We start from the raw sequence: 21,510 nt of genomic DNA on the forward strand, positions 1-21,510 counted from the left end.
GAAACCAAAGGTAATCTATTTTCATGCAGCAGTATATTTTAGAAGTATTTTCTTTACTATCTTGCCAAAAAACATAATTTATTTTGTAAGATATACTTGGGTTATACTATAACTTTTGAAGGAAAATTTGCATATAGACAGGAAAAGAGAATTTATGAAAAGCAAGCAGTTTGAAAATTATCTGAGCTACATATGTGTTTCCATGGATGAGAGAATTATAAAAGTACTACTGTTTGAAGTATTCAAAGAGTTCACTTAGAACATGTTTTTAAAACATTTCAGTGTATGAAGAATTGACAATTTTTATAAGTTTAATGTGTTTACCATTGAAAGAGAATGAAGGATGATTCAGTTTGTTTTAAAATTATCTCCAGTTATAAAATAACCAGAGTGAATGAAAAAGTACACTTGCCATGTCTCTGCAGTCCTTGTTTCTTTATGGATTATCAGGAACTTAACACTCACAGGGCAATGTCTGCTTTAAATTTGTTACCTCTGTAATAGTCATCAGTTTAATGTGGAGTATTAAGTTGATCTAAAATGCTTAAAGCTATTTTTAAAATTATTCTTTAAGTAGTTATAGAAGAGTATATAGTGGGGATAATGGTTACAAATTCCTGCCTGATACAGCCAGGACACTCTTCTGTGACTACCCTACCTTCCCAGGTGCCCTTGTTTAATAGGTACAAGGCTCTGCAAGTGGAAACTAGATGATGAGGACAATGGTTCATCTCTGTAGGAAGACTCGCTAAGGTGAAGTTCTCCTATGCACTGTGTTGAAACTGCTTCCAGAAAGAAAGATAGATGAGGTGTTGGCATAGGAGACCCTCCACTGAGGGGAACAGAAGGTCCAATTTCCTGGCAAGCCCCACTTCATAGGGAAGTCATCTGCTTCCCTGGGGGCTGGGTTAGACGTGATGAGAAAACTTTCAGCTCTGGTACAGCCCTTGCATTATTACCCATTATTGCTCTCTCCTGTAGGCAATTACGAAGTTTGCAATATGAAGGCCAAGGATGATCAGAAGGGGTTTTGGGGCATTTGGACACCTGGTTACTATGGGATCAGGAGCATGAGTAGTGTTCTCCTTTATCCTTCTAGTTGCAGGGAATGGTGAGGGAAGAAACAAGAACCAGCAGATCGATACTTGGAGACAACAGCTGGGGTACTCCTGTCTCAGACAGAGAGAAGGATCTTTCCACGAGAGTGCAGTGCTCACTGAAAGAGCATTAAACTGGACTGAAGGGGAAAAGGGCTAAACCTAGGCTTGCTGGACATAAGCCTGGTGGCCACACACCAGTGTTGGACCAATGGAGTGTTAGCAAGATCCTTCACATTGCTCCATGATTTGTGAGTATGGCTGGAACACATTTGAAATACATACAGTACATGCAGCATGAGGAACAAAGTAAAGGAGGTCAAAGTGAGCAAATAAGAGGAGTTTTTTCATCTTTGTACCTTTTATGCCAGTGGGAAGAGCTATTTGGACATGGATGAGGGAATTTTACCTAGTCCCGGAAGAGGGCTGTATTCCCAAAGACTGCTGGAGAGCATACCCCTCTGAGTCAGAAAACTTCCTGATGCCATTCAATGGAGTCTGTCATTTAGGTAATGAAGATGGGTATTTAACAGTCACCATAACTGAAAAGTACTGAAAATTTTACTGATCAAATAAAACAGCTTTGTCCCTGTTTTTGAGATGTGTTAGGACTATTATGTCTGTAAAAAAGATATGTGATAATGCTGTCACTAGGATCAAGAAATGCAATGTAACTGCAATGTTTTCTTGATTTAGTTTTTGGAGACTCCTTAATTCTTCTTTTACCCCAAACATGGGTTTTGTGATAAAGCATATGTTTGCATATTTCTGTAAGTTACATGAGGGATTTTGCAGTCACCTGTTTTTACTCTTCAATACCATAACATTTGAAAAAAAACCCAAACACTGCAATTTAATCGACCTTTTTTTAAAATTATTTTTACAAGTAAGACATGAAAAAAGAATGTTAAAGAAGGAGCACAAGTTATTGAGGGAGTTATATGGGGAAGACACAATTCCAGCTTCCCTAGGGTCTCCACTTTGTTCTTCCTGTGATCATATCCTCAGCTGAGTTGCCATTGGGAACCAAGTGATACAGCCTGTTGCAATTGGGAGCCATATTTTCTAGATTGTTGGAATTGGGAGTCAGGTGCTGCAGTGGTTTCTGAAGAGCAAGCATTCACACACTGACAATTTTCCACGTAGACATAGGTATAATTTATGCTGGTTCCATTTTGGCAAGTCAGGGTCACCTCTCTTGTTTGGGTCCTGAGTTCCTGGCAGCAACCACACTCGTGTTCCATCTGGTTTGCTTCAAGAGAGTACCTGTGTTCCACCGGGGGAAAAAAATGCATCTTGTTAAAAACTCAGAGAAAACCCCCTCAGTGATTTTTGTTTTGTGAGTGTTTGGTTTGGTTTTGGGTTTTTTTTTAATGTCCTCTTTTCCTCCTTGTCATGCACACTTATGAATGTGGTTTTCATTGTCTTCAATAGTGAAACTGTTCATGCTTCCATTGAATCCAGTTCAATTTAGTGCATTCATATAAACACACTAACTTTGTTGCTGTTCTGCAGTCATAGAATCGCGTAGATTGGAACAGACCTTTCAGATCATCAAGTCTAACCCAGCACTACCCAGTCCACCACTCAGCTGTGTCTCTTAAGTGCCACACCTGCATGTCTTTTAAATACTTGAAGGGATGGTGACTGAACTGCTTCCCTGGGCAACCTGTTCCAGTGCTTGACAACCATTTCAGTGAAGAAGTATTTCCTAATATCCAATCTAAACCCTTCCTGGTGCAACTTGAAGCCATTTCCTCTCATCCTTTCACTTGTTACCTGGGAGAAGAGATCAACCCCCACCTCACTACACCCTCCTTTCAGGCAATTGAGAGGGTGTGAACAATTCCTCTGAGCCTCCTTTTCTCCAGGTTAAACACCTCCAACTCCATCAGCTGCTCTTCAAGACTTGTGCTCCAGATCCTTCCCCAGCTCTGTTGCCCTTCTCTGGACATGCTCCAGCACCTCCATGTCTTTCAGTGAGAGGCCCAGAACTGGACACAGGATTCAAGGTGTGGCCTCAGTATGGCCGAGTACATTGTCCTGGTCCTGCTGGCCACACTACTGCTGAGCCAGGCCAGGGTGTTCTTGGTCGTCTTGGCCACCTGGGCACACACTGGCTCATGTCCAGCTGCTGTCACCAACATCCCCAAGTCCTTTTCCACTGGGCAGCTTCCCAGCCCCTCTGTCCCAGCCTGTAGCACTGTCCGAGGCTGTTGTGACCCAAGGGCAGGACACAGCACTAAGCCTTATTGAACATCACACAATTATTGATAAAGACATAAAACAGGACTGGCTGCAATACTGAGCCCCAGGAAACACCACTGGTGACCGTCCCCCAGCTGGAGGGAACTCCACTCAACACCACCCTCTGGGCCTGGCCATCCAGCCAGTTTTTTATGCAGTGAACAGTTCACCTGTCCAAGCTATGAGCTCCCAGCTTCTCCAGGAGAATGCTGGGGGAAATGCTGTCAAAAGCTTTACAAAAGTCTGGGTAAACAATATCCACAGCCTTTTCCTCATCCTATAAGTGGGTCACCCTGTCCTAGAAGGAGATCAGGTTTGTCAAGCAGCAGCTGCCTTTCCCAAACCCATCCTGGCTGGGCCTGATCCCCTTTTTACCCGGTATGTACTCCATGATCACACTCAAGACAATCTGCTCCATGTGTTTCCCTGACACCAAGGTCAGGCTGACAGGCCTGTACTTCCCTGAATCTTCTCTCCAAACTTTACTGTAGATGAGCATCTCATTTGCAGTCAACTGGGACCTCCATGGTTAACCAGACTGCTGACAAATGATTGAAAGTGGCTTTGTGAGCACTTTCTCCAACTCCCTTAGTGCCCTTGGGTGACAAATTAATTTGACATACCAGATAAAGAAAGCCATAGAGATGTTAAATGAATTTTTAGAACTTACGTTGAGGAGCCAGGACAAGTTCCTTCACAATATGACAGCTCAACAGGTTCAGAAGACTCACAGTCCGCATGGCGGATCACAGTTTCCTTGGTGTAAGGCTTGCAGTTTTTAGCTTCATAAAAAAAGGGAAGAAGAGAAAATATACTTCAGTTCTCTAGTTCTGAACTAAAAGAATTGTAAACCAGTTTCAAAGTGCTTGATGTCTGATTACTGAGAATCTGCAGTATGTGATGGGATGGGTACTGTGTAACCTATATGGAGTTGTCAGATTACTCTTTGATTTTGGCTGTAAAGTGCATTTGGAATATAATGCAGAGGCCTGAGTATTGCTGGTTTGATTTGTGGTATTCAGTATCAGGAAAAAAAATTGCATTTTTCTTCTGAATAAACAGTGAAACACAGGGTCTTCTTAAATAGAATGTGTGAAAACAGGGGGAGTGAAGAATCCTTCCATCCACTCAGATAGTTGAATAGAGTGCTCTTCGGGCAGAACACATAAACACAACATTACTTACGTTTACATATTTTGCAGCAGCCATCAGATGTAATCTCTGCTTCGTCCTTTGTAAAAGTAAAGACGGAGGATTTATATTAGTGCACAGATGACAATCACGAGTAAGAATATGAGTTAGCACTACTGATACTGGGCAGAAGGCTTCTCCATGATGAACCCTGAATGAAACAATGCTTGACTTACTGTCCTCACCATAGGAGTCTTGAATACTTGTAGCCTCATAAGAAAATACTATGCTTTTCTTATTATTAATCATAGAGCAAGAGTAGTTTCATTCTTAAGACATTCCTGCAACTTCAGTGGAAGTGATTTGTTGAATTCTTCCTTGTCCCTCCTTGTTCATTTAAACTGCATTCAGTCAATGAAAAATTGATAAAAACTTACAGGATCGCACTCTCCGGGGTCATAGTCAGGGCATACTTTTTTAGTTTGGACTGCAACAAACTGATCTTCAATTTTTTCACATTTGTAGTGACTGCACTGATCGAGTGGCAGGATCTCATTAACCTAAGATGTTATAGGAAAAGCAGAAGTTGGATTTTTTCATTGTGATCAAGTGTGTCTGAATTAATTAAGTTCTCAATCCTCAAAGATTCTCAGATGAACTTCTTTCAAGTGGCAAAAATGAAATTCTACAAACTGTAGCTAGCTTGAAAGTTTAAATCCTGGTTCTGAACACTTAGACCATAAATTAGAAACCATTGCTCCATTAGCAACAAGAATCAAGAATTTAATTCCAAATAATCTTCAACTCAGAGAACTGATACATTGTTTTTCAGAGAATTTCAGTATTTATTTTTTACTAGTAAGGGACATAAGTTGACTCTTAGCTGTTCTAACTTGTATGGGCTAACAGATCTGAAAATGAAAGGAATACTTACATTGAGCACATGAACAGTGCTGTTACGGAGTTTGACTTTGCAAGCTACTTCAATACACTTCCCGCAGCACTCTCCTTCCTCAGTCATGTATTGGTAACCCTACTCAGAAAGAGATGAAGGAGAAAGTATGTTGAATTGGTGATGGAGAATTCTAGTCTTGCTGTAGCTGACTGGGCAGCCTAGAAAACCTGAACTCACCAGTGGACAAGACGTCTCACACTGAACTGTTTCACAATGCATGATGTTTGCATTAGTCTCTGGATCCTTCTCAGAACTGCAGGTACACTTCTTACATGAATTGATTACTACTGACTTTCCAACCTGCAAGACAGAAAAAAAAAAAAAAAACCAAAAACATTCCAATGCCATCAGTTTTTATATAATATAAAGGCAGAGTTGAAAGCATTGCTGAGAACCATTAAGGTTGCTGAAACACAAATACGACAGTTCTCAAATTCTCTTTGAATGTAGTCTTTTGGCTTCATGCCTTGCAGGAAAGCTCATATTAAGAGGAAACTAAATGAAACAATGTAAAAGGGAGCAGTAAATAAATTAAGATTGGTTTGTACTGTCTAACTATCTTACCAGCTTTTCAATGCTCCATTTAAGAATATTTTTCTTCTGTAAGTTGTTCAGTGGTTGTAAATCAATTATAATTTAAAAACCAGGATTAAAATATGCAGATATGTAAGCAGAGATCTAAATTTACATATGGATTTTAGTCTTTCTGAAATGTATCCCCAAAGACTCCAGTGCTAATATTTAAATTACGAGTTAATGGCCTAAGTACCAATTTTAGCAAAAGGGTATAGGTATCAATTAAATAAAAAATGTTAGCTTTGGTTTTTTAAGGTTCTCTGAGCTTATTTCAAAGAGCAATTGAGTTTGGGCTATTCATCAGATTGTCTGGCAAAGTCATTAATTACAAAAGTGAGAAGAAGCTTAAAAAGAAAGTACGTCACTAAAAATGGTACACTCTTCTTTTATACTACTCAATGAGGAAGACTTCTGTAACAAATTTGATTTTGACTTTAAAATACCCAAACAACTTCCAGTTAAGGGCTAGAGAGAAAAACCCCCAGTAACATGTACTGGGAAAAGAACTTTTTGTCTCAAAGACTTGTTTTGGTAGAAAGGATGTACTTTTCACTTCCAGGAATATGCTGCTATATCATTCTTACCGTGTACAATGTTCCATTAATCACACAGACATCAGGTATTGGTTCTGAAAAACAAAACAAGAAATGAATTCCAGAATAACTCAAATTGTGAGACTTCCTGAGAAGTCAAGATGTTATCAGGTTTTATTAGTAACACAGAAAGTATGGAAAACTTGAATTCAATCCCCTGTGTGCTTAGACTTCATATGTAGAGTAGCTGAATGTTTAAGTAAAGTTTCATCATTAAAATCAGCTGGAGGAGGTGGAGAGGAATGGCTTCAAAGCCAAGCTATGACTGAAAAATCCCTTTTTTGCCCTTTCAATATCTGGTTCAATTCAAATTAAATTAGTTGTTTCCTCTGGGAACCCTCAGCTTCCAGTGATAAACAAAGATGCTTCAGTTATTGATTCTTCATGACCTTTCAGAACATGGCTTGTACAGAAGATTGACCCTGTGTAAAAAGGTATTCCTGCTAAGGTATTCCTACTAAAGGTATTCCTACCTAATATAAATCTGACAACATGGCAGAACCCATCTATGTCTTTCACAGAACTGCTTTAAACTTGCCTGTTCCTTTGTTTTGATTTTCCTTTTTCAGGCTTAATTTGTGGGTGCTTTTTTCTTTTTGGTCTTGTGCACAAGTATACGTACATAAAATATATGTACATAAAAGTGTATGTTTATAAATAAACTAACTGTAGGATTTTTTTTATTTTCATGAGCATCTGGCAAGAGTGTAAGTATGATTATTACTTTTCATACACTGTCAATTCAGTTACTGATTACAATTCACTTTGTACTATTGCTTCCTATTACTTGGTCTTGTAGTTAACTGTTAAGCTTTTTAGTGGCTTATTCTTATGTTTCTGCATCTTAGCTTAGTTGCATTTAGGCTAATGTTAATGTGCTCGAATATTCCATTAATAACATGAAAAAGATGCATTGATAACATTTATCAATGTATAACAGGTACAAAGATAGTTGAGGTACATAGACCAGCGAATGTTCAAAATATTATTCTGCTCTCCCACCCATTCTGTCATCAAAGTTAAATGAAAATAACATTATTTTTTTAAACAAAGCTTTAATGCATATTTAGCTAAAAATATTTTTGTGTTCACGGAGACAGAAAAATTTAAGAAATATTTTGCTGTTATTGTGATACATTAAGAACTTCCTTAGATATTAACAGAAGTGCAAATGTAATTTACTGGAGTGGTATTTATACATGTATTTTTAATACTTACGGCATTCAAATTCAGGACAACATGGGTCTTTTTGTGGTAGTACAGCCATGGAAACAAATCCTAGGTCACAAATTGTTTGCTGAGCTGTTTGGCATGGGAGCCGCTGGCATTGCACAGTAGCAGTGAGGAAGTCACAGACACACTTCTGGCATTCATTTATCCACTCCTCTCCAGGCTGAAAATATGTAAATTATTTACTCTTAAATGCTCCTTCATCCTAGTTGTTCAGTTTTAACTTAAGATACACTCTCAAAATTAGTAGGAAATTCAGATTGGAGTTGTTTTAGCACATCATTTAAGAACAGGTATGCTTAGAATAACCACAGAATTTTCTTCTGCATAAAAAGAGGGGTATTTTACATTTCAGAGCTAGTCTGCTTATCTCTATGAAATTTAAATGACTTTTATTAAAACCAAAAGTCTCTGCCATGGTCTTAGTGAACTTTTCCACCAAGAGATTACTTAAAAGTCTGGTAATGCCAGGTTAAATAATTGTGTGCTATCAGGTCATTTGTTATATGACCAACTTCGTTACTGAGATACATAGAGGTTGATTTGAATTGGCTGTTAAAGGACAGAAATTGGTCTGGTTTTGCAACGGTGGTGAATTAGAAAGTAGGGAGGGGAGCCACCTTTCGTGCAGGAATTACATCAGTGCAGTTTCTTTCTACTGAAGTTGCGGTGGTTGTTGCTGTGGTTGGTGAGGCAGCTTGTGATGTACTTGAGGAGGCAACTGAAGGAACAGGAGTTGTCAGAGGACATGGCCCGTAGAAGGGCTCAATCTCACATTCCTTACTGCAAAGTGCATAAAAATTACAGCCAGCTCTATCTGTTCTGTTGTATACCACTTCCCCTGTAGATGAAAATTGGAGGAGAAATTACAAGAATGGAAATACATAGGGAGAAAAAAACAAGAAAATATTGTGAAAATATTAAGTGTATTCATGTATAAAGCGTTCTACGTTTAGATGATTTTGAGCGGTTATCTTTAATTGAATAGAGTCTTAAGGGTTTATATTGCTTATGAATTTTTTTATAATCATAGAATAAGATACTTACCAGGAGAAAATAAAGTTTCAAACACATGACAAAAGCATGGAGGTATTTTGCTGGATGTAACGGATGTGCTGGTGGAAGAACTGAAGGTTGCAGGAGTGCTTGTTATAACATGACTTGATTGCGATGTACCAGCTGAAGCTACTGTTGAACATAAATAATAATTTAGTTTACATGTACAGGATTTTGATCTAATAATTTTATCCTATTCAAGAGGTATATTCAACATTCTGGCAAACCAAGTGAACATGTTTCTTGCGTTCAAATATTTGATGTATTCATAAGTGGAGATTGTGGAAATTTTTCCATTATACATTGAATAACATCTGGCCTTTGGCAAATCTGATGAGATTTACCTCTAAAGTTTTGAAAAGTTTCAACTTTCTACATTTAAGCAAGAATTAATACTAGGAAGTTAACCAAGCTGACAAACATAAATACTAGCAAAAAAGGGGCAGATTAATTAAAAATTGGTTTAGGTGTGCTAAGGAATATAAATGGTCATAGAGTCATATAATCAAAGACTGGTTTAGGGAAAGAAGACACAGAATACAAAGATAGGAATGTTGTTTCTAAAGAAAAAGATGGTTGTAAAATTTTAAGAAGTAGACAATGGCATACCTGGGCTGCCAGTGGTGCTGAAGAAAACTGTTATAGCAGTATATTCTACAGTAGGAGAAAAGAATTTTATAAGAATTTACCTGTGGTACTTCCAGACTGAGGAAGAGTGGTAGTGAGCACAGCTGAGGGGCCAGAAGTGGTTATTAATCTTATTTCAGGTGAAGTGGAGGAAGTGCTAGTGGTGGTAGCAATGGGAGTTGTACCCTCTCTGGTTGAGGCTGTGGTGCTGGGGCTGGCCGTGGTGCCTATGGTGGTTCTTATTTTAACTTCAGAGGGAGCTGTGGGCGATGTTGCAGCCTGGGTTGCCACTGTGGAGGTTTCTCCTGGAGCAGAGGAGGCAGAGGTTCTTGTGATGCCTCCTGCAGTTGTCCTGGAGGTGCTGGCAGTGCTGGTGGCAGGAGTGGGCACTGTTGTTATGGGTGGGGTGATGGTGGTAGTGCCTTCAGTCTGAGGGGAAGAGGTGCTGATGGTGGTAGTGTTGGGGGTTGCGCCCTCTCTGGCTGAGGCCGTGGTGCTGGGGGCAGCTGTAGTGTCAATGGTGGTTTTTATTTTTATAGTCTCTGTGTATCCTGGGGTGACAATGGTCGTTCCTTGTGTTGAGAGGGTACTTGTTCCTATGGTGGTTGTTATTTCTTGCTGTGGAAGTGTGGGGACAGCAGGTGTTGCTGCAGGTTGTGTTGCTGTTGTGGTTGTTTCTGCTGGGAAGTATGTTGTGGAGGTTCTTACAGTGGTTCCTGGTAGTGGTACTGTTGTCTGGCAGTGGTTTTGGGCACAGCACAGCACTGAGACCTCATAGTCAAAGCATGTGGGGTACTTGAGAGTCTGATCCTTATTTCGGCACACAAGCCCCCTGTCAAGACTGCAGTCAAATATCTGTCCCATTATTTTCACAATTCTGTCAGGGTAGTCTTTAGCTCGGCACTTGATGTCTTGTGGCTTGTCACACAACTCATGCCCAGCAGCTCGGATGTTTTCAAATGTCTCTAAATCTCCATTTTCGCTGCCTGGAGTAGGGGAGTCCACATTAAACCACTGTGTCCAGGCACAGTGCTCCACCACACAGTTGTCTGTGGTATTGGAGATGCGTATAGTGGTGGTGGCTGGCGTGGGCACTGTTGATGTGGGTGGGGTGATGGTGGTAGTGCCTTCAGTCTGAGGAGGAGAGGTGCTGGTGGTGGTAGCGTTGGGGGTTGTGTGCACTCTGGCTGAGATGGTGGTACTGGGGCTGGCCGTGATGCCTGCGGTGGTTCTTAATTTTACTTCAGGGGAAGATGCAGTAATAGTTGAAGTTGTCTGAATAGCAACAGTGGATAATGCAGTTGGGAGAGTTTTTTCTGTAGATATTTTGCTGCTTTCACTGGTGGTTGTGTAGGTGCTTGCGGTACTGATGGCTTGGCTGGACACTGTTCTTGTGGGTGGGGTGATGGTGGTAGTGCCTTCAGTCTGAGAGGGAGAGGTGCTGGTGGTGGTAGTGATGATGGTTGTGCGCTCTCTGGCTGAGGCTGTGGTACTGGGGCCGGCCGTGGTGCCTGTGGTGGTTCTTATTTTAACTTCAGAGGGAGCTGTGGGAGATGTTGCAGCCTGGGTTGCCACTGTGGATTTTTCTCTTGGAGCAGAGGTGGCTGAATCTCTTGTGGTACTTCCTTCAGTTGTCCTGGAGGTGTTGGCAGTGCTGGTGGCAGGAGTGGGCACTGTTGTTATGGGTGGGGTGATGGTGGTAGTGCCTTCAGTCTGAGGGGAAGAGGTGCTGATGGTGGTAGTGTTGGGGGTTGTGCCCTCTCTGGCTGAGGCCGTGGTGCTGGGGGCAGCTGTAGTGTCAATGGTGGTTTTTATTTTTATAGTCTCTGTGTATCCTGGGGTGACAATGGTCGTTCCTTGTGTTGAGAGGGTACTTGTTCCTACGGTGGTTGTTATTTCTTGCTGTGGAAGTGTGGGGACAGCAGGTGTTGCTGCAGGTTGTGTTGCTGTTGTGGTTGTTTCTGCTGGGAAGTATGTTGTGGAGGTTCTTACAGTGGTTCCTGGTAGTGGTACTGTTGTCTGGCAGTGGTTTTGGGCACAGCACAGCACTGAGACCTCATAGTCAAAGCATGTGGGGTACTTGAGAGTCTGATCCTTATTTCGGCACACAAGCCCCCTGTCAAGACTGCAGTCAAATATCTGTCCCATTATTTTCACAATTCTGTCAGGGTAGTCTTTAGCTCGGCACTTGATGTCTTGTGGCTTGTCACACAACTCATGCCCAGCAGCTCGGATGTTTTCAAATGTCTCTAAATCTCCATTTTCGCTGCCTGGAGTAGGGGAGTCCACATTAAACCACTGTGTCCAGGCACAGTGCTCCACCACACAGTTGTCTGTGGTATTGGAGATGCGTATAGTGGTGGTGGCTGGCGTGGGCACTGTTGATGTGGGTGGGGTGATGGTGGTAGTGCCTTCAGTCTGAGGAGGAGAGGTGCTGGTGGTGGTAGCGTTGGGGGTTGTGTGCACTCTGGCTGAGATGGTGGTACTGGGGCTGGCCGTGATGCCTGCGGTGGTTCTTAATTTTACTTCAGGGGAAGATGCAGTAATAGTTGAAGTTGTCTGAATAGCAACAGTGGATAATGCAGTTGGGAGAGTTTTTTCTGTAGATATTTTGCTGCTTTCACTGGTGGTTGTGTAGGTGCTTGCGGTACTGATGGCTTGGCTGGACACTGTTCTTGTGGGTGGGGTGATGGTGGTAGTGCCTTCAGTCTGAGAGGGAGAAGTGCTGGTGGTGGTAGTGATGATGGTTGTGCGCTCTCTGGCTGAGGCCGTGGTACTGGGGCCAGCCGTGGTGCCTGTGGTGGTTCTTATTTTAACTTCAGAGGGAGCTGTGGGAGATGTTGAAGCCTGGGTTGCCACTGTGGATTTTTCTCTTGGAGCAGAGGTGGCTGAATCTCTTGTGGTACTTCCTTCAGTTGTCCTGGAGGTGCTGGCAGTGCTGGTGGCAGGAGTGGGCACTGTTGTTACGGGTGGGGTGATGGTGGTAGTGCCTTCAGTCTGAGGGGAAGAGGTGCTGATGGTGGTAGTGTTGGGGGTTGTGCCCTCTCTGGCTGAGGCCGTGGTGCTGGGGGCAGCCATGGTGCCTGCGGTGGTTCTTAATTTTATTTCCAGGGTGGGGGCTGTAATAGTTGATGTTGTTTGAATAGCAACAGTTGATAATACAGTTGGAAGAGTTTCTTCTGTAGATGTAATGGTGCTTTCCCTGGTGGTTGTGGAGGTGCTGGCACTGGTGGTAGCTTGGGTAGGCACTCTTGGTCTCGGTGTAGTGACAGTCATGCCTTGTGTTGGCAGGGCAGTAGTACTGGAGATTATCGTTGTGCCCAGTGTTGTTTCTAGTGTTGATTCTGGGAGAGTGGAGATGGTATTGGGTGATGATGGAGCTTGGGTTACTGCAGTGGAGGTTTCTGCTATACTTGTTGTGATTTGGTAACCTTTTGTTGAGACTTGTGATGTTGTTGCTGTTACTGGTGTTTCGGTCAGAGTTGTTGTTCTTTCTCCGTCTCTCAGTGGTGTTGTAGTTACTTCACTTTCTTGGTTTTGTGTTGTTGGTATTATTGTTGTCTGTACTATAAATGGTGTTGATTCTACAGCAATGGTTGTGAATTCTCTTGTGGTTGTTGGTGTTGTAGTTTGTGTTTCTGAACATGGTATGTATCTGCAGCATGATATTCTGATTTCATAATTATAGCACTGCTTAAATTCTTGGTCCTGGTTATTGCATATTAATCCTCTGCTTTGACTACACTCTATTGTTTGGTTAAGGTTGGTAATTTCACTATCTGGGTATTCTTTGGCTCTGCATTGAACATCGCTTGGGTTTGTACACACACTATATCCTTTATCCTTGAGATTTTGATATGTTTCATAATCTCCACTGTCCTCTTTGTTTTCAGGCTGAGTGGAATCATACCATTCTGACCACACACAGACATTTTTCACACATACAGTTGTCACTGGTGTTGCAATTGTCATTTCTGTAATTTAAAGAAGGAAACATAAGTCTTGTCTGTTCTTATTAAAGAGAGTTCCAGGAAGAAATTATTCATCTTCCATACCCTTTTTTTGTTGTTGTTGTAAATAATATTTTAATACTATATAGTATTTTAATTTTAATGAATTTGCTTTGGAAGTCTCAAATTTAATTTCTAAAGTAGATTTTGACTTTTTGCCTTTCTTATTATTCTAGAGGTAATTTCTTCGACATCTATTAAAGATTTGTAGCTAAATATAGGTAATCTGATGTCCTTTGCACAGTATGTCACTGCTTAAATAACAGATACCACAACTGCTATGGTAAAAGTAGAGGAGGTTTTATTCTCCTTGGTATTATCTCTGTATTTATTTACACTTAACTGCATAACCACACAGATTTTAAAATATTTTGACCAGTTAATGACTGTTCTTCTTAGTTCAGTATTACCACATGTAACATTTTTATACATATAAAATATATATTTAACATATATGTATTTTATATGTAGTACATTATAATAGAGAATACACATATACTATACATGAAATATATAATCTAATAGGTATTTTCTATGTATTTTAAGATTTCATATTCCTGGCATTATGAAGATAACCATGTGGAATAGATATTACTTTCTCAATATGAATGTTACTTAATAGAAGACTTAAATTTGAATATTTAGTTCTTGCTGTAGTATAATTTTGTGGATATGCTTCTCACAATTACTCAGAACTTGGTTATTGTAATTAATTAACTACACAAAAAATATAGCAGTGTACTCCAGGGTAGAAGGAAACTATTGATTTGGGTATTAAACACAATTAGGAAAGGTTCCAAAGAATGGTTATAAATAGTTTAAACACTCCCTCAAACTAAATTTCTTATGTGCTCACTAATTTAAGAAATGGCAGCAACTGTCTTTCATGTTTTCAGAAGCTGGTCTAGAACTGCTGGGTTTTTTTGCAAGGAAATTAGAAGATTCTCCAGGATGCAGTGATTAATAAACTATTAATTTTCCCCCTGGGATCACCATGGTAAAACAGAGGAGACTGAGTTTGTAAGAAATGTTGTTCATTTCTACATCCTTAACTATTCTTTTTCAACTAAAGCTGCCAGGTGATTTGGCAACTCCAGTAGAAGTCAGTAGTTTCAAGTAAAATTATATACTGTTAACTGATGAAAAGGTCCTGTCTTTCAGGTAATTTTTAGTCACTTACAGAGATTTTTGAGTTATTTTAAAGATTATTCATGCATACCTGAAGCAGTAGTTGTGGGCTGACTTGTGGAAAATGTAAATGGGGTTGTTGTAAAAATGCCACATTTAAAGATGTTTCTGCTTATTGTTCCATTGACATCACATGTTGCACTGAAGCACCATCCAGTTCCATCTGTGGTGTTGTAGATGAGTTCACCATATTTATAGCTATTCCCTTCATAAATGCAGTTGCAGGCTGTAATTCAGAAGTTTTTTGTCAGTTCAGGCATCTATGAAAAGATAGTATCTAATACTTCTTTTTTCTAAATAATTTTTCTTAGCTGTCTTACCTTTATCATCAAATTTGCACTGTAAACCTTCTGATGTGCATTCACTGAAACAGAAAGCATAAAACCCCATATATTTTATGACTGTGATGTAATTTTATTAGTCATCTTTCTGACAGATACTGGCATCAAAAGGCAAGGCACTTTGTGTTTATTCCTAGAGCATTCTGTTTGTTTTGTCTCCTTTTTCGCCATTATTTTCCAGAATCTTCCTTTATATTAAACCTGAACTTATAAACAGAAGTGAAGTTAAATATCATGCAAAGTTACAGGTAGAAGTCTTAACGAAGACTTTCTTTTTTTCCTTCATATCACTTTCTTTGCATTTGCAATGTTTTTGTACTAAAATAGAAGGCTAAAAGGGTGAGTGTAAATGCTCAAATGATGCAAATATGTTACAAAATCCTTGTAAGCAGGCCGCTAATAAATATCTTTACTCATGGCACAAATTTTTTCCTGCCATGGGAATGTGAAATAAAGACAGCCTAGTCATAAAGGACTTCTTGTTCTTGATGTATCTCAATGCTGAGGATTTACAATATAATCAGGAACAAATTCATTAAAACATAAAATCACATAAAACCTTCTTATTAATGTAGTAGGAAAGCTGGCATATATCATAAGGCATTATTTCATCACAGGTAGCATGAACTGATCCTGCACATAATAGGAACATACAACTTTCCCCTGGAGTTTTGATCTTTTTCTCCTTGTATATGATGAGGTTGGTATGTTAAGTCTTACCATATATTACATTCATCCCGTTTATATATCTTTCCATCTTCATCATCATAACAGTCACAGAGACTAACACACTTCATCTGATCCTCATGAAAATATGGCTTGTCTGGTGGGCAGTTAGGGTAGCAACCTGAAGGTGGAAAAGGTAAGAATGAGATACAGTCAGCAAAGGTTTTATTTGCGTCGAATGCATTTGCAGGTCTCGTTTTTAATAGTCATAATATTTTTACTTTATGTTTTGCAATAGCTCTAGGAAGAAAAGCAGAGTTACTAGCATCAGCAGAGCTTATCCATAAGAATTTAGTCCTAGAGATCTTCTTACTCCAGTTTCCATACTCTGCCTCCATTCATGTGGATGTAATGATATTAGAGCAAATTCAATTGTGCAAATGCAGCTGATGGAGGAAATATACTTCATCAAAGACAATTTAAAATATAGTAATATGTACCCACTAGGAGGTACTTGCAGCTATTTTTACCTTCTAAACCTGGCAGGTCATTGAGGCATTTTCCACTTGGGTTCTTACAGGTCTTCATACAGGAAGCGCCACAAGGCTTATAGTGCCATTCACATTCCCCTTGCTGATTGTAGTAATCACAGAACAGTGCTGAGGAGAAAGTTGAACACATTCAGGAAAAGAAAAAAAAAAATAGCAAATAGCTTAAGCATGAAAAATCTACACAGTGAGATATTAATGCACATATGTAAGATACTGTACACTTAGCTACACTTTCAGAAGTGTTTATGACATAAAACTTACGACAAATTGTTGGGCTTCTCCAGGCTATGCATATACCAGCTTCACTACATGCTTGAGCATAGGCAGCTACTGCTGTACAAAAGCAATCACAGTCTCCTCCAGTGTCACAGGCACAAGCATCTGTCACACATGCTTGGTAATATTTTGCTGGTTCAACCTGTTATTAAACAGAAATATAATACTATGCATCCTGCCTTCTAAGTGATTTCTTACCTTTACTAGAGTAGTTTTATTACAATTGTAGTATCCCAGAGGAAAGGCCTACATTGGTAATTTCTTTTCCTTTTGTTAGACACTTTAAGACACCTGAGGTGATGCCAAATGATACATCCAAATCATGTATTGCCAGATTTTTAGAAACCTAGACTTGTGTCCTGGTGTAAGATTAGATAAATTAAAAAAAAAAAAATATTAGGCAACTGCACAGTTACCCGACAACATTTGTTATGTACTTAGTGTCAGGTAAAGGCTATGCTGATACTTTATTCCTATGTTTTTTCACTGAGCTTGTCTTCTCTACCTGGTATATGAGAATTTTTATTCAAGTCAGGCTGCAAGGAAATACATAGTAATTATGAAATTATTATTATTTTGTAGTTATTTTTCTTTTGTAGATGTATTTTTATTTCTTGCAAGTAGGAACTATAACTCTGTCGCAGACTGGAGTTTTCCTGGCACAATTTGAAGTGAAACATATTAATAAACGAGGCATGCATGTTAAAACCTATGAGAATAGCACCTTCAACAACCCACAGACTTTGTTTTCCCACAGTAAACTTCTGCCCTGCTAATACCTGAGAGTGACAGGCAGCAAAGACATTGCTGTTGATGATGCTACACTGCTTCTCTGACCAGGACTTCCGATAAGGGTTGGTAGAACATGGGTCCTTGACACTGGCAGCATCAGGGCATGTAGAGGATGCTTTCCAGCTGTTTCCAAACTCTAGGACATTCTCTACTACAGATTGACTCCTTGTAGTGAAGTCATTGATGCTGTTACCATCATAATTTCCACAGAGACCACAGACCTGGCCCTGCAAAAGGAAGTAAGTGAAAGAAAAATGAGTGTGAGAAAACTTGAAACAAAATCTGAGACTGAAAGAATACTTAAAATCCATCACTTAGAATGGTGGCATTCCATTTTATCAGTCCTAAACATCTTCAAACTCTGAAACAGAGGAACAGAATATGACCACTAAGGCTCGAAGGATACTGTTCTTAACTTTTTTTTTCTTTAAATATGAACAGTAAACCCATCTTTGGCATCATAACCTTCTGTCTCTGAGGTATATTTTTAACAAGGAAGTGAGGACTCACAGCTGATTAAGCTTTTCATTTAAGCCTTGTTTTATACAGTAGCTATAAAAACAACCTTCTAACTATTAAGTATTACCAGTTCAATTACCTAATCTATTAATTGAGTCTTTACCATTAAGTCTGCTCACAGGTATATAAAGAAATTACATTTTCCTTGTGCATCCAGAAATATCCCTCATTCTGAATGTATGGATCTGTACAACTGTGAGAGGCTGCAATACGTGCTTTTTCTATGAAACTAAGGTGCATACTACCATTTAAAAAATGCTGGTGAGTGATGCAGGGAAAGAACCTGTGGTACTGAAAGAAGCTGGTTCTAAATTGCACTTAGTTTAAATACGTAATTTAAATGTCATTGTGGTAGGCAATAAGATAGAAAATTCCGTATTTACTACAGTTGTTAGTGCTTATATATCATAAGCTAAGAGAAGGAGTATGAATATTGCAATTAATTTTCCTTATCATCTGTGTAGTTATATGCTTGACAAATACTTGGTGGCATAAAAGAGGCTTTCACTCATAAACCACTTCCTTGTTCTTGAAGTGTGATAATTTGTTCTTGTGTGTCAATGAGAACTGGAAATAATGGATTATTTTCAAGATCAAGCCTATTCAGTTGATTTATACACAAGTAGTTATGTAATTTTAATAATAAGTCTGTAATTTCAACAAACTCAAGTCCAAAATAGTGTTTTTTCAACTCAAGTTCTGTCAGGCCAAATAGGCACTGTAAGCTGCCTTCCAAGCTCAGAATGGCAGCAGGATGATGACATGGCTTCCTGAGGTACCAGAGGAATGGAAAGCAATGTGGGATGAATGGCAGGAATGCTGGAGACATCACTATTTGGGATCCTGGCAGGGTCTCAACAAGATTCACACCTAATCAAACCTGGACAGTAAATTGCCATTGAACTGCTTGTTCCGCACCTTGAAACCAGGGCTGAGCTTGATGAAGATGCTGGTTTTCTTGTCCCACATGAGGATCAGTCCACTTTTGGTCTCAATTACCAGGTACATCCCCATAGAGCGGACTGCGTATGGCACCTCGTCACTCTGTCCTCTCTTTACGATGCTGACACGCTCTTCACCAAGGATCAGTTCATAGCTCTGAAACAGGAGGAATAGGTAAGGAGAAATGAGCTCAGTGGCTGCAGGTGTGGTTTCAAACATGGTTTTCTCCTTTTAAGAGTATACTATGAATAGTTTATATCATGAAAACAAATAATCTAAATGCAATAAATCAAAGCAATATAATTCAAATCTCAGGTTCCTGGAAGTGTGGTAACAGATATTTTAAATGGTGTAGGTTAAAAAAGTGTCTTTTGACTGTCATGGAGGAACTACATTGCATAAAGTAAAAGAATCTTCTGACACAATAGGTTAAATTTCTGCCTTTAGACCTTTACTATTCCCAAGGATGATGTAAGATAGTGTGGGAAGTCGAAAACATAGAAAGGTAGGAAGATCTCCCAAATATTTCACTTGAATCTGATGTAAACCTAATTTAATTAGTTGAATTGGTTCTTAAAATATTTTCCAAATTCTTTGAAGTAATAGAAATCAAGACTTCTCCTAAGCCTTAGCAGGTACAAAACAAAACTGCTTTATATATAAAACCTTCTTACCTCTAAGAAAACTTTGATAGATTTTGAGCAAGTTGTCCCAGTGTTGCCACAGGGAACATTTTCAGTGGCAACCCTGAAGGTCCCATTGACTGTGCCACTTTTCCCACAGTGGTCCTGGGTAGAGAATAACATTTTAAAATGTATTATTTTTACAGATATGATCAAGATTACCTCTCATTTGCTACTGCTAGCTATCAGTACCTGGACTAGTGTGTATTCACAGTTTCCATTGAAACTGAACCTTTTGTCATCAAAGGTATTATAATGACCATCTCCATAAACAGCACAAGTGCCCCGACATTGATCTTTGGTACATTCCCACTTCCTATTCTTGCATACACTAGAAAAAAAAAAAAATGAAATATTTTAATAATAAAACAACTTACTCTTTTGTGTAGACATATCTGAACAATCAGTATTTGTTCAGCAACCCATCCCTTCCAAATGCTATATTTTTTCTGGAAATAAAACACTCTTTTATGTTTTTCATGTAAGGAATTGAAGAAAATTCTCTTCTGCTACCTGAATACCTTAACTGCAAAACTAGATACTTAGTGAACCCTGTAGTCCTAAAGGTTTCCTCCCATTCTGTGCTTTGGCCATCTGACAGGTATCAGATATCTCATACTGTGTAATCCAAAGCTAAAAGATCTAAAATCCATCAACTGATTAAATTTGCAATCCAAATATTTCCTTGTTCTTTTACTGTAAAAGATCTTTAGAAAGGCAAATGATGGAACCAGGAATGCTACTTCTGAAGATATACTTACCAGGTGTTACAGTCAAAGATGATTGTTTCCCCAGGCTGATACATGGCTTCGTTGTGAATACATGGACAGTCCTCTTCAGGAATACAACCACCATTCCCATCTAACACAAGTCCATCTGGGCATATGCAGCCAGATGTACATTGTGAAGTATACTGGAAAATATAAGAGAAAAACATAATTTTAGAGTGAAATGATCACATTAGAAAAAGGAAGATTCAATTCTCATTAAAGGTGCCTTATATGGTCTTATTGCTGCCCAACTTAAATAGGAGAGAACTATGAAGTAATTAAAGGGTAACGGAACAAAAAAGCAATTATTAGCCATAGATTTAATAAAATATTAATCTGTCAAAGAAAAATGTTTTAAGTATACCAATCCCGATTGTTCTGCTGGAACCTGTGAAATTTAAAACATTGGATCTTGCACTTTGTAGTGGGTGATTTGTGACTGAATGGACTTTTAAAAGAAAGACAAGTAATATTTTTTTCAGTTTGACTGAGTTATATTGAAATCTATTTATCTCATATGGTACTTACTCATGAAATGGCATGTGGCTACTGAGAACTTAAGTGGAGTAACGTGATTAGATGTGCAAGAAGTTCATAACTGCAGCATGGTATGAGAAAGAATCATTTCTCCTAGCCAATTTTTAGACTTTCCTACAGAAGGCAAATAAGCAGTAGCACCCTAGATTTTTCACTACTAGTTACTGTTACCTGCAGTAGCTGAAGAAAGCTAGACACTAATCTTAAGAATTTATTTGGATATTACTTATTATATTTTGTTACAAGGGTTCCATTGTTAATGCTTCATAACATGATTTTAGGGCTTTTGCTACAAGAATGATGTATCTGTATTGTAGATTTGGAGTAGATCCGACAGATAATTACTTTAGCACCATTTCACTGGGCCATGACATACTTACACACTGCATATCCAGAGTCTGGCAACTTTTTTGACATTCTGCTCCAGTTGTTCCTGCCGTGTTGTTTGTACAGTCAAAGTAGACCATGGGAGATTCACAGACTAGAGGAAGGAAAGAAGTGGCACAGGATTTGTTCCACAGCTGTAGCCATTTAAACCATCTATAAGTTCTTTGGAAATTCCCTATTTCAGTTAGTAGAGATTGTTGTCCCTATTCAACCTGCTGATTAGATTCACTACAGAGTACTGGATTCCCAAAAAAACCCCACAAAATATATTAGAAAAAAAAAAGTCTTCATGTAAAAAGAGGTTTTATAATTAATCTAGTTCACTCCAGCCTTTTA

At 39.1% G+C, this 21,510-nt stretch overlaps 2 protein-coding genes across 2 annotated transcripts in view; both read right to left on the reverse strand.

Moving 5' to 3' along the window:
* Positions 1 to 1,941: 1,941 nt before the first annotated feature.
* On the reverse strand, positions 1,942 to 8,935 carry LOC128809180 (mucin-5B-like). The gene is made up of 10 exons (XM_053980941.1): positions 8,877 to 8,935; positions 8,450 to 8,670; positions 7,818 to 7,992; positions 6,591 to 6,634; positions 5,608 to 5,730; positions 5,410 to 5,508; positions 4,913 to 5,035; positions 4,530 to 4,575; positions 4,015 to 4,126; positions 1,942 to 2,363 (listed from the first exon to the last, which is right to left on the reverse strand). The coding sequence occupies exons 3-10, from the start codon at positions 7,864 to 7,866 to the stop codon at positions 2,102 to 2,104; spliced, it is 858 nt and encodes a 285-aa protein (XP_053836916.1). The 5' UTR covers positions 7,867 to 7,992; positions 8,450 to 8,670; positions 8,877 to 8,935; the 3' UTR covers positions 1,942 to 2,101.
* A 625-nt stretch (positions 8,936 to 9,560) lies between these two features.
* LOC128809001 (mucin-2-like) overlaps positions 9,561 to 21,510 on the reverse strand; it is a 35,896-nt gene continuing 23,946 nt past the window's right edge. Inside the window, exons 21-32 of the mRNA XM_053980692.1 lie at positions 21,168 to 21,268; positions 20,242 to 20,393; positions 19,673 to 19,811; positions 19,472 to 19,585; positions 18,774 to 18,953; positions 17,324 to 17,563; positions 16,530 to 16,686; positions 16,248 to 16,376; positions 15,772 to 15,898; positions 15,031 to 15,074; positions 14,742 to 14,936; positions 9,561 to 13,486 (exon numbers count right to left, since the gene is read on the reverse strand). Coding sequence (XP_053836667.1) covers positions 9,561 to 13,486; positions 14,742 to 14,936; positions 15,031 to 15,074; positions 15,772 to 15,898; positions 16,248 to 16,376; positions 16,530 to 16,686; positions 17,324 to 17,563; positions 18,774 to 18,953; positions 19,472 to 19,585; positions 19,673 to 19,811; positions 20,242 to 20,393; positions 21,168 to 21,268 — 5,504 coding nt within the window. The remainder of the gene's footprint in view (positions 13,487 to 14,741; positions 14,937 to 15,030; positions 15,075 to 15,771; positions 15,899 to 16,247; positions 16,377 to 16,529; positions 16,687 to 17,323; positions 17,564 to 18,773; positions 18,954 to 19,471; positions 19,586 to 19,672; positions 19,812 to 20,241; positions 20,394 to 21,167; positions 21,269 to 21,510) is intronic.

Source organism: Vidua macroura, chromosome 6 (assembly GCF_024509145.1).
Source record: "Vidua macroura isolate BioBank_ID:100142 chromosome 6, ASM2450914v1, whole genome shotgun sequence".
In the NCBI taxonomy this organism is placed as follows: Eukaryota; Metazoa; Chordata; class Aves; order Passeriformes; family Viduidae; genus Vidua; species Vidua macroura.

What these genes read in the sequence shown, in the direction of transcription:
- LOC128809180 (XM_053980941.1), bottom strand. Translation starts at nt 7,866, where the DNA reads ATGGCTGTACTACCACAAAAAGACCCATGTTGTCCTGAATTTGAATGC. An exon ending in TTGTCCTGAATTTGAATGCC is followed by an intron (nt 6,635 to 7,817) that starts GTAAGTATTAAA and finishes TTTGTTTTTCAG; the next exon opens with AACCAATACCTGATGTCTGT. An exon ending in ACCCCGGAGAGTGCGATCCT is followed by an intron (nt 4,576 to 4,912) that starts GTAAGTTTTTAT and finishes ACTTTTACAAAG; the next exon opens with GACGAAGCAGAGATTACATC.